General features: G+C 41.2%; 1 protein-coding gene across 1 annotated transcript; it reads left to right on the top strand.

Annotated features, from left to right (window-relative positions):
* The first annotated feature begins 511 nt into the window (after positions 1-511).
* slc20a1b (solute carrier family 20 member 1b) lies at positions 512-11714 on the top strand. Its single transcript, XM_026173982.1, has 11 exons — positions 512-861; positions 1890-2605; positions 2808-2948; positions 3559-3644; positions 3926-4022; positions 7284-7403; positions 8644-8901; positions 9031-9661; positions 9756-9941; positions 10067-10151; positions 10337-11714. Exons 2-11 carry the CDS (start codon positions 2263-2265, stop codon positions 10490-10492), a joined length of 2103 nt encoding a protein of 700 aa, XP_026029767.1. The 5' UTR covers positions 512-861; positions 1890-2262; the 3' UTR covers positions 10493-11714.
* Positions 11715-12339: the final 625 nt, after the last annotated feature.

Genomic DNA, 12339 nt, shown 5'->3' with positions numbered 1-12339 from the left:
CCTATATTACTATAAACCTATCGCATCTCAGCGCACAATGTGTTTTGTCATGCTTTTTGAAAACAACTTCTGTCCAGGATATCACGTCTCTCTTGATAAACATAATAAAAGAAGAGCGACCAGAGAAAACTACTTTTGTTGACTGTGAATGTTGTTATTTCCGGACAATGCACTTCAATGAGCGGCAGGTCTTCTGTTATGCGGTTAACGTAAACACTGACTGTTTTCATGCACTGTTTCCAGGTGACAGCTTCTCTGAAATAGACGATTATGGTTTGTGTCTATGTATGCTATATGTGAGCATCTAAATGTGCAACATTTTTTGTGACGGAATCTAACAGTTTTTTTTTTTATGTGTTTGTCGGTAGTCAGCTCACCAGACAGTAAGACAATGGCGCGAACTGCAAATTTATTAAATAAGATTTTACAATGAGGGGAGACGCTCCCAGTGGGCACACTCGAGCAAGCACGACCACGCACCCTTCACGTGAAAACAGGAAGTTACTCCCGCCCAGTTGGCGGGTGGGGCTTGTACAACAGATGCCACCCCCAGCTCTGTTCGCCGGTATAAGCGAGTTCCTCTGGAGTCTGTCAGGCATTCATTTAAACTGAGAAGTTTCTCGATTCCATAAGGCGGTTTTCTTCTCTCCATATTGACTCACTTTGTCGCAATTATCATTTTTCTTTAGTCGCGTTATTTAAAAAAAATTTTAAGGGCAGATTTTTTGAACGGGTTACATTTCATAATCCGTTTAAGTTTTTCTTTATCCCGCCCGCGCTGTCTTAACGTCTGTGTGCGCGCGCTAATTAGCTTAACGGCTAGTGAGCACTACTCTACGGGACTGATAACTGCAGTGTGTGGTAAGTTTTATATTTAACATTTTATACCTTTTTAATGAAAAGCTCAGTCGTTCATTTTACGAATTTTGTAATTAAGGCGTACGTCAAAGTGCGCGCTGATGCTAACCCCAGCCATTGTATTATACATTCGATCCAGATGGTGGCTAGCGTATTTACTCGTTAGAAAAAAATACATTTAATATGGATTAAATACTTTACTTGACTTTGAATTGATTAAGACTGTTATGTGTGGGAGTCAGTTAGCCCATACAATGTTAAATTTGTATCAGTGTATAACGCCGATGTAATTGCTATTCTTAATGTTAATCCTAAGCGAATATAGGCAGCAAGAATTATATCTGGTTTGCACTTTTTATAGACCTTTAAACCGGGTCGACACACGCGACACAACGAACCGGTGCCGCATTGAGTTGTGTTCCCTAAACTGAGTCATATCCGGTTGCGTCCCCCTGTTACGGAAAATAAACACGTCAGACACTAGTAAAACGCTGTTTATGGACGCAGCCACTATTATGGTGGATTAAAACGCCACATTTGAGATCGGTCCAAATGTTTTTTGTTTTTTAAGATTGGGCCAGCCACTTCTGTAGCGCAGAGCGTGAAGCTGTAGGAACAGACGGCGCTCGTGTTGCGTGAATGAATGACGACACGTGTGCGAGTAGGGAAAGTTAAAATGTCTCCCACATAAAACGGCTCGATGTATCTCGAGCTTCCCATCATGATCGCTTAATCATCCACCGTACAGCAATTAACATTTTAAATGCGACTATCCTGACTCAAAATAAAGGACATTGGTGTAATATAGTTGCGGTCTTTCATGCGCCATTTACTAAAAATGGCCTCCGTTTTAAGGAAGGGCAGCAACCAGAGGTCCTTCTTCCGGTCCACAGTTACTGCCGGTTTTCTACTCGTATATCTTATTCGTGATGTAAAGGTTTATTCCTTATGTAAAAGCTTTGTTGCCTGTGTTTTCACGTTAGTGAAGGATGTCTTGTTTTTTTTTTTGTGTGTGTGTGTTGTCTTTTCAGGATGTACCCTTGCTCATCTGCAGTCACAGTGGCACAATGGCTGTCTTTTCTTTCTGCTTAATCTCTCGGCACCCAAAGGACAATAACAGATCCACCAAAATTTTAGGATAGCAATAGTTTTTCACTGTACCTCTAGTTTACTTTAATTGTTTTCTGGTTAGATCCAGATAAACCCATTACAAGTTTGCACTGCTGAATCCCACAAATTCTGTTAAGACAGGTGGGCCTAAAAATAAAGCTAATTATTTATTTACCTCTGTTTACCTCTTTATTTTACTAGCTGCTGTTTAGAAACAGATTTATATAAAACCCTATTTTGTCTGGCATTTATTCCTTTAAGATTGTGAATCAGTTCCTTTAAAACTTACAAAAAATGTTTTCAACAACTGCAACTGCAATAGTGCTGACCACTGCCATGGTAACCTATACACCTCTGACTGAGTATGTGTGGTTGCTGGTTGTTGGCTTTATCATTGCCTTCGTCTTAGCCTTTTCTGTCGGTGCCAATGATGTTGCTAACTCATTTGGTACAGCCGTGGGCTCTGGAGTGGTCACTTTGCGTCAGGCATGTATTCTAGCAACAGTGTTTGAGACTCTGGGGTCTGTGCTTCTTGGGGCCAAAGTGAGTGAAACTATTCGCAAGGGAATCATTGATGTGGGCATGTACAACGGCTCTGAACATGTCTTGATGGCTGGATCTATCAGCGCAATGGTTGGTGAGTATCTGCAGCTTATCTTTCATGTAATTTGAACTGTCGGTCAATGTGGACAGAGCATTGCTTGTAGAAATTAAAGATGTGAAAATGCATTGGAGTAGTGGTGAATCTGGTTGTAGAATATTTTTGGTACCTGTCTTGACTGTATAAAAGCTGAAATTATGACACCATGCAACTGATGTCATGAATGTATTCTGGTTAGGTTCTGCTGTGTGGCAGCTGGCTGCTTCCTTCCTTAAGCTCCCCATCTCTGGAACACATTGCATTGTTGGTGCTACTATCGGCTTCTCGCTGGTTGCCAAAGGGCAGCAGGGCGTCAGGTGGCTTGAACTCCTACGTATTGGTATGTAACCAGTCAACTGACATAGAAATTCCCTTTAATGGTTAGCTGAATTTCATCACAGGCATTTAAAGTATATTTTATTAATGGCGGTGTGTGAAGACTCTTACAGTGTGATAATACCATCCCAAATCCAGGTCAGTAATCAAGTATGTTCATGAATGGCAGGTCCAGCATTTCAGCTAAATCCACATTCAGACATGGGAAGCATTCATTGTACAAATCAATAGTGATTTCCACCACTTTGTGTTGGACTTTGGGAGGAGGCAGTACAAATAAGGAGTGTTATTTGATAAGGTCGTATGATGACTTGGAGAACAATAGGCAGTTTTAAAGGGTTGTTCTAGAGTTCAGTTTGTTGCCTGTGGGGTGGGTGTCTTTCTTTCTTTCTTCTCCCTTTAGTTTTTAGTTTCTATGAATCATGCTCATGTAACTCTATTTAAATAAACACATTCTTTATTAAAAATAAGCTGTATAGTAGGAGTTAAATGAATTTAGTTTTTTTTTTTTTTCTACTGTTCTTTGACAAATTCTCTCATTACTTTTCCACTGCTTTGTAATGCTCCCATTTGTGTTTGGATTTATTTATTTATCTATTTATTTATTTGTGCAGTTGCTTCCTGGTTCCTGAGTCCCCTGTTGTCTGGAATAATGTCAGCCGTTGTCTTCTATTTTGTGCGCAGGTTCATTTTACAGAAAGTAAGTCTCCTTTTATCAAAATTGTGGATATGCTCGGTTAATGTAACATTAGAAGAGTGAAGTTGTGGTTTAAGGCTGTTTCAACACTGTACTGGTCCACCCCCAAAATGCAATTGGGAAAATGTTTATTACATGGCAGGAAATAAGCTACCGTGCTTTGAAGCAGTTCCTTATAGGAACACATGGTTCAGATTTCCACTGTGCTTGTTGTGCCTTGAAATGTAACCTGACAGCAAGATGAGGCAACTTGGATTTCTGAACATTCTATTTTCTTCCTGTAGGAAGACCCAGTACCCAATGGCTTGAAGGCCCTGCCTGTCTTCTATGCGATAACAATGGCAATCAACTTGTTCTCCATCATGTTCACTGGTGCTCCGGGTGAGTATCATTGTTTCATTTTGCTCTGCATGCCTGCCCACAGCCACAGCTTAAAATAAGCTGCTCCCTCAGACAGCCGGATGCCCACACATATTCCAGCCTGAACCAGACTGTTTACCATTTTCACAGAAGCCGTGTTTATTTTAACATGTTTTTTTGAAGCTCTCTTGCTTTGTGGTTCTATGTGGGTCATAGCTGGCATGAAGTTTTAGAGTGGAGCACAACAGGGAGATGGAAATAAGATTTCATTTAACTCCTGACATCACTTCAGGCATGCAGGAGGAAAAGAGAAGTAAAGAGTGTGCTGTCAAAGTTGTCTGCTGCTAGTAGTTGTATTATTGCTCTGAATCTGTGTGGCAATGCTCTTAATATTTGCTGGTTTTTGGTTTACCAGAAACTCTTTATTAAATGAGCCATTTTCGCTCCTTTTGTTTTCTTCTCTCTGCAGGGCCTAACAGTTCCAGATCTTAGCTGGCCTGGGCCATTTAAATGACGGCTACAGGCCAGAGTTTGACCAGATCTGGTGAGCTGATGTGTGAATGCACATCAGCACACTAAGAAGAGAGCACTTGCACTTCCCACATAGACAGTAAATCCCTGGTTAGTCAGGCACAACAGTACAGTCATATCAAGTTCACCACACGTGAAATTGCCATCTGCAATTTTATTTTTAAATATATTCACAAGACAAACTAGCATTCATATACTCACATGTTGTACACAAAGACAGAGGTCATAATACAAACTTTGGCTCATTGTAAAAGTAAAGTAGACTAGGTTTTACTCTACTCTCCTCAGTTGTTTGTCATTGGCCCAGTAACACAAATTCATCACTGCATTTATAATTAAAAAAAACAAACAAAGAAAAACATTTAGGTTTTCAGACCTATAGTCTAGGCTTGGCTTTGGTTACTATACTGCTCTGGCACCCAGGACGACAGCAGTGCATTATTGCTGATGAATGCACCTTAATGCAGCAACAGTATCTCAGCTAACTGAGTCCAGTGTGTTTGGTTTCCTGTGACATTCCCTGATCTTTATGCTAGCTTAGTGGTGAAGTTGGATGCCAGACACCCCACAGCACATTCCTATGCTCAATATAAACACCAGTGCCAGAGACCTCAAGTCCGCATTTGGGCCAGAGAATTTAAGGGTCAGCTGACTGTCCTGTACAGATGAGGCTCAGTGTGACTTCATTCCTTCATAAATCATTCAGCTGCTGTCACTGCATTGCAGCCCTATACATTGTAAAAGGGAGACGCACCCTAAAAGCCAACTTCATGCCATTCAGTCATGAAGACAAATGAAGTTCAGGTAAAGTACTGTTAAGCCTTCAGAGCACAGATGCTGAACGCAATTCCCTGTTTATGACGTTTGCTGAATCTGCCCTAAATTTTGTCCTCGTTGCTGCACATCACTCAATTGTTCGCACCTGCTCTATACACAAGTCTAAACAGGACCGTGGCTTTTTTTTTTATTATGTATTTAAAGTGTCAGAGTGACAGGATATCTGGACCCCTCATACCAGCCTCAATTGATAAACTTCCATTTTTTGTAGCAGGGCACAAATTTTCTGCCTCGATAACCCACTGAAAAACAGTCACTGGATTTAGTTACCATGGGGGCACTAAACAATTGGCATCACAGCACGGATGACTTGTTTCAACCTGAGCCATGATCCTGAAACAACTTTTAAGCGATTGCTATAGTCAACTCTTGTGTAACAGATTTTAATTCATTATGAGGAGTTACAAATGTCATTAGTCCTTAGTGCCCTAAGGACAGATAACCAAAAGGGTTCTTGCCAAGTGACTCAAACTCCACCTTTAACTGTCATTGTAATTGAGGTTGGTGGTGTACTACATGTACAGTACTGGGAGGGGGGGGGGGAAACAAACCTTGTTGTTGTGTAATGCGGGCCATGGAATATAGGTTTCTGCAAGTGTTTTGGAACACAGCTGTGGTTAAATTTCATTTACTGTCCAGTTTCAGTCATCCCACTGCATGCTTGTGGTATAAAGTCACTTCTTTCTGTAAGAGTGTTAATCAGACTACAAAATGCAGCCCAGCTTTTTAATCTATACTACTTTTTTCCTTCACAAAAAATAAATAATAATTACCATCCGGGTGGATAATTTCCCTCTTTATTCTGTAGTTTTAAAATCCTGTTTGATATCAGATGAGTTCCTGTTTAATAATGCATGGCAGTACCACGTGTGTTTGGATGTCTCTAGTAGTGAGTCAGTGTACTCAGTCGTAGACAAGACTTAACTGTTAAGAGTCACCGTCCACTTTTTCCTTATGCCTCTCCTGTCCCAAAGGGAGTGAGCTTCCATTGCGTAACTAAATAAACATGAGTTAGGTGCTCCGCAGTCTCATGCTGCAGCGTGACTCAGTGCACTGTGTGGACTGTGCCCTCAAACAAACACAGTAACTGAGACACTTATCACATCCCCATGGCCCTCATTTCCTTTTCTTCTCTTACACTTCCTAAACAATCCATATCTTAGTGGAAGTGTGGCGTTTATGGCCAAGGTCATGTCCAGACATTCAAACAAGGTGGTAGATTTTTATTTTTTATTTATTTTTATCCACAATTTGTTTTTGTCCCCATGAAACTGCTGACTTTGTGTATGACATGGATAACTGCTTCTCCAGGGAAATGTAAATGGTAACTTTCTGCCAGCATGCATTGCGCTACATCTTTGTGCTGCACCAGGTTTGCTGCAGTGTTGGCAAGAGGGTGCCTTCATTTTTTTTACGGTAAAGTGCCCTAGTACAAGCCCCCCCCCCTTCTTTTTGCTTTTCTTTTATGCTACCCAAGTTATGTCTCCTTTTGAGGAACTCATTGTTTCTGTGTAATTGTTAGCTGGGCACTTTGGGGTCTTGGTGACATTGGTGGTGCATAACTGTTCATGTCTGGGGGTACACATGCTTTCCATTTTTGACTACGTGGCACAATGAAGCTATGCAGTCACTGAAGTTGTTGCAGAGTACTTGAGTACTTTCAAACATAAGTGCCATTAATGAATGAAAATGAAACTTCATTGCCCTCATAGGACCTTTTCTAGAGGGGCTTATATTTTTACATATTTATAAAACTGCTGTCCTATATTATATTTTAATGTTGGTGTATTACTTTGTATGGTCTGCTAGAAAAGGTAGCTCCTGCTGCCTAGTTGTTTTGTTTTTGTTTTTTTAAATATGCCTTTCTCTTATTTGCTTTTGTTTATATCTGCGTGGCACTTGGCGATCCTCCAGTGCTGGGATTTGACATGATACCTTGGTGGGGCATCCTGCTCATCTCATTGGCCTGTGGTCTGCTGACCTCCATTGTGGTTTGGTTTATTGTCTGCCCTCGCCTAAAGAAGAAGATTGAACGTAAGTCCCATTTTTGCCAATCTGACTCACTGTTCAACTCCATGTGACTCAGTTTCCTTACTTAAGCCATTGGACAAATCATGACTGGAGCGTTGCACTGCAACTCCGCCTATCGAGTGTGGGATTATATTAATCCAGCAAATGAAGTTCAGGGATATATTTTTCACAATGGATTCGCTCTAATGAAAATGATGTGAAAATATTGTCTTTGCTTTAATCCAGGATTATAGAATTAAAAACCAGAGTAAACTCTGATGCATTTGCATCCGAATAGTGTGATTTGGTGTTAAGACATAACCATTCGTTTTAACCTCCATGAATGTATTTTTGGCTCACTCTGTTATCTACAATGCAGTTCTTCTCTTTAATGACTCATAGGTTTAGTCTCTCCTGGCATAAGTTATCTTTTCGGGTTGATTACAGAAAAGCTGTGTCTGATGCAACCTATGACTTAGGTTCACAAATATTGCCTTTTATTACTTAATAGAGCTCTAAATGGTTCGTTAATGACATATTTGGGGAAAAATGTGTCTCCTAAAATGAGTAATAACTTTTTTTGAAGAGGGGGTTTGCTCTCTTTAAAAAAAAAAAAAAAAAAAAAAAAAAAAAAAATGTGTTTGACAGATCCTTTATTCGTCACTTCTCTCTTGGAGCAGCAGGTTTATCTGACAAGGCATAAACTGCCTTGATTCAGTAGACAGGCTGACTAATTGGGTCATAAGGATTCACTAATTGGTCTTTACCACCTCAACTAAAAATAAGCCCGCACTGACTTTGTGTTGACGTGGCATTGGCAGTGCATTGGGAGGTGTGTTTGAGGGGGACCTATTGCTTCAGATCCAGCCATGACCAGTTTGGATGATGCAATCTCACCAGGACACACATTGAACAAAAAATAATGGCACTGAGTATCTAGTTCACTTTAAAGCTACAAAAAATGTCATGTGAGCCTCGGACATTTAGTTTATTGTCTCTCTTAAAACAAGATAATAGTGGTAATATGAATATGTCCTTTGTAATCCTGTTAATCTGATCCTGTGAACACCGGAGTCCACCCTTGGACACAGATCTTTATATTTACAGTACAAAGGGTTTTCTGACTTTAAGGTTATGCAACACTTGGACTCCCTACAGCTGAAGTTGAAGGAAAAACAGATGCTGGGTTAGGATGTCTCTGCTATGCTAAGTATATGTTTGGATGCGATCCAAATAATTCTCAATCCAACTCTTGCCCTAATAGGAGATATCAAGTCCAGTCCCACTGAAAGCCCTCTGATGGAAAAGAAGGAGCTTAAAGAAGCCCACTGTCCAATCCTGAAGCAGGCATCTACCACACCAGCTGCCAGTTACAACTCTGCTGACCCTCTTCCTGGCCCTGAGGAGCGCAGGGTGGCCTTTGACATCGGAGATTCAGATGAAGCCGACAGTAATAAGGAACACAGGGTGGCCTTTGACATCGGAGATTCTGATGACACAGACTACAGCAATTCAAACGATGGTAAATATGCCAAAATACAATATGTTTTAAAAATCTTTGTCATCTTAAAATGACAGTTGCTATAGATATTTCATAATAATTTTATGATTAACTTGCAGATGATTTTATGACATTTCTTTTTTTCTGCAGCCCCTGCACAGGTTCAATCAAACAGTCAGGTCCATTTTAGTAACCAAGCCCAAAGCAACGGTGCCTCCACAAATGCTCAAAATCAGGTTCAATTCAAAAATCATGTTCAGTTCAACAACAGACCTCCACAGCCACCAAGTAACGGTTATAGCCAGTACCACACAGTCCACACAGACTCAGCCCTCTACAAAGACCTACTGCACAAGCTCCACCTGGCCAAAATGAGCGACTGCATGGGAGAAGGAGGCGACAGACCTATCCGGCGCAACAATAGCTACACCGCCTACACCATGACCATCATTGGCATGCATGACAAGCATAAAGAAGGGGACTTCCGTGCTTGTGAGGATGGCAATAAGGCTCCAGGATCAGGCAGTCAGGAGAGAAAGCGACTGCGTATGGATAGCTACACCAGCTACTGCAATGCTGTGGCAGAGCACACAACTCCTGAAGGTCTGGTAGAGGGTGATGTGAGGCTAGACATGGAGATCAAGGATACAGGTAGCAGCCAGAGTTCCCTGGATGATGAAAGGCCTGAAAAAGACAAACCAGAAGTCTCAGTCTTGTTCCAGTTCCTTCAAATTCTTACTGCTTGCTTTGGATCCTTTGCCCATGGAGGAAATGATGTTAGGTATGGTTAATGATATCATATCAGACAAGTGTGTGGTGACCTGTTTCTTTGCCAGATTGTTAATAACAACAAAAAAAATTTCTCCACTCTGCAGTAATGCCATTGGACCTTTGGTAGCTCTGTGGTTGGTTTACGAAACAAGCAGCGTGTTCTCAAATGCACATACACCCATTTGGTTACTGCTGTATGGTGGCGTGGGTATCTGCGCTGGACTCTGGGTATGGGGTCGCCGGGTGATTCAGACAATGGGGAAAGACCTCACCCCCATCACCCCCTCAAGGTAAAGACTCAGATAGTTCATAAGTTGTTTCCACCCAGAACCACATCCTCCCCAGACATTACTGCTCCTTACATTAGAGCTGCTCAGACACATCCACATGAGTTTTTTTCTTTCTCCTCCTGCAGTGGTTTTAGCATCGAACTGGCCTCAGCCTTGACTGTCGTGGTTGCTTCTAACATTGGCCTGCCTGTCTCCACCACCCACTGCAAGGTAAGCTGGTCAAACACTGTGGTCTGGGAACTCAAACGAGAGATGACGGAAGAGACTGTTTCATAAGAGGGAGGCTTGAGTAAACAGTCTAGTAGAAGTTCCACATGTGGAGCAAGTTTCTCCTCAATAAAATGTCAGGCATATGCATGCACAACGATCATTTGACTGTTATTTATCTGAAATAGGTGGGCTCTGTGGTGGCAGTAGGTTGGCTGCGCTCAAAGAAGGCAGTAGACTGGCGTCTGTTCAGGAACATCTTCATGGCGTGGTTTGTGACGGTTCCCATCTCTGGTCTGATCAGTGCTGCTATCATGGCTATCTTCGTCCACGTCATCCTGTGAGCATTCAGCTGCACCCCAAGCAGGGGGAGGAGAAAAAAACGCTCCGACGTGCACCCGGAGAGAAAGGAGTGAAGTTTGAAGGCCAAAATATATCGCTTACCTCTGGCCAACAACTTTATAAGAAAAAGGAAAAAAAAAAAGGTTAGAAAGGGTTCGGTGACATGTGCCTGTGGTTCTTGGCTGCATCATTTTCAGACTATAAATTGCTATCTGTTCCATTTGGGTCACATAACTTGTAGTTACGACCTTTTTCATTTCTTTTGGCTTTCTTTTTCATATCTCATCATTCTGTAAAGAGTTAATCTTAAATCAACTGTTTGTAATAATTCATGTTCTTTTTACTTTGCGGTTATGTATGATTATTATGTACAGCCATTTTATTTTATACATTAGGCAGGAATGAACAACTGAAAATGCAGTATTAGCCTATTACAGATGTAACACTCGAGTCTTCACACATGCTGGAGACTGATTCAAGAAAAATAAGAAGGCAGTATTTGGGTGAAAGTGTTTCGCTGTTTTAGAGTAGAGTTTACAGCCGGTTTTCTTTCAGCTGACAAATTAGGACCCTTTTTGTTGTTAAGAGATAAATGTTTTTCACCTGTTTGAGTATGTTTTTCTACCGTGCTGGATGACTACAGCTGAACATTATGAGGAATACTACGTAATTGTCATAAGCCATCACACTAGTAAGAAATGGCACAACCCAAATTGGTAGTTGGTGACTTATTGCTCTGCGTCTCCAGGTTGGGACTTTCTGTTCTTGATCAGTGTGGAAATAACAGATCTGTTGAGAAATGTCATTTCTGAACATCAGCTAGTGCAACAACGTGTTCCCAAACATTACCTTAAGTCTGTTAAAACTTGTTTGAATCGTCCCTAATGGTTTAAGCGCTCTAGGTCGGCTTCAGCCTTGTTTTTGTAGTCCACATTAAGATACATATTATTACACATATTCAGTTTGCCTGGGCAACTAGGTTTTCCTGCCCTTCCTCTGGATGATACATGATGAGGATCAGGAACCTGAAAACTGGAAGTTTATTGTGTGCCCAGTGTGTGATTGACTGCAGTAATGAATGCATTTCACAACCTAGATGCTGTAGCTGCCTTAATTGTTTTATTTTCCATTAGGTACCAAAGAGTTTTTGTTTTTAAGGCATATCAAGGTGTACTACTCCACATTTGTGGAAGGAAAAATGGAAATAAAAATTGAAAAACAGAATACTTGTTGAACTTGTCTTTGTTGATGATCTACAATGAAGGGGACATTACTGCAATGTGTATCAATACAAACACAGTATACAGCTACTGATATCTGTACAGATTATTTTATTTTTAATAAATTTCCCCTCTTGTGAACATCTCTGGAAGGCCTTCAACACCTTAAAATATACCCCCCTCCAACTGATTTTTAACAGTATTTTGACAATTGGTAACAAAACAAATATCTGCTCCCTATTTTCTGAGATTAGGTGCTTCCGGTGCATGCAGCAAGATGTCAGAGATATACCAGACTGGTAATGGCAGTCATTTACTTTGCTGCCAGAGATGCTAGTAGGATCAACAAACTAATCGAAAAGTTGGCCAGAATCCGGGGGCGTTTGAGTCGCTGAGGGACAGAAGGTTTGAACAAACTGCAGTCTGTCATAGACAACCCATTGCACCTGCTCCATTCTGCACTACAGAGGCAGCAGGGTTCATTCTTCTTATCCAACCCCACTTCTGTAGATAATGCTTGAGGAAATCATTCCTGCCAGTCTCTGCACAAAATAAACAGAAACCTGTCCAACAGCTGTCCTGTGACAGGTGAGCACACCTCTTAAATTGATAGTGTGCATGTTGTTTAT

Source organism: Astatotilapia calliptera, chromosome 7 (assembly GCF_900246225.1).
Source record: "Astatotilapia calliptera chromosome 7, fAstCal1.2, whole genome shotgun sequence".
NCBI classification, from domain to species: Eukaryota; Metazoa; Chordata; class Actinopteri; order Cichliformes; family Cichlidae; genus Astatotilapia; species Astatotilapia calliptera.
This window is presented reverse-complemented; position numbering and strand designations above follow the sequence as displayed.

What these genes read in the sequence shown, in the direction of transcription:
- slc20a1b (XM_026173982.1), top strand. Translation starts at nt 2,263, where the DNA reads ATGTTTTCAACAACTGCAACTGCAATAGTGCTGACCACTGCCATGGTA. An exon ending in GCTTGAACTCCTACGTATTG is followed by an intron (nt 2,949 to 3,558) that starts GTATGTAACCAG and finishes TTATTTGTGCAG; the next exon opens with TTGCTTCCTGGTTCCTGAGT. An exon ending in CCTAAAGAAGAAGATTGAAC is followed by an intron (nt 7,404 to 8,643) that starts GTAAGTCCCATT and finishes TTGCCCTAATAG; the next exon opens with GAGATATCAAGTCCAGTCCC.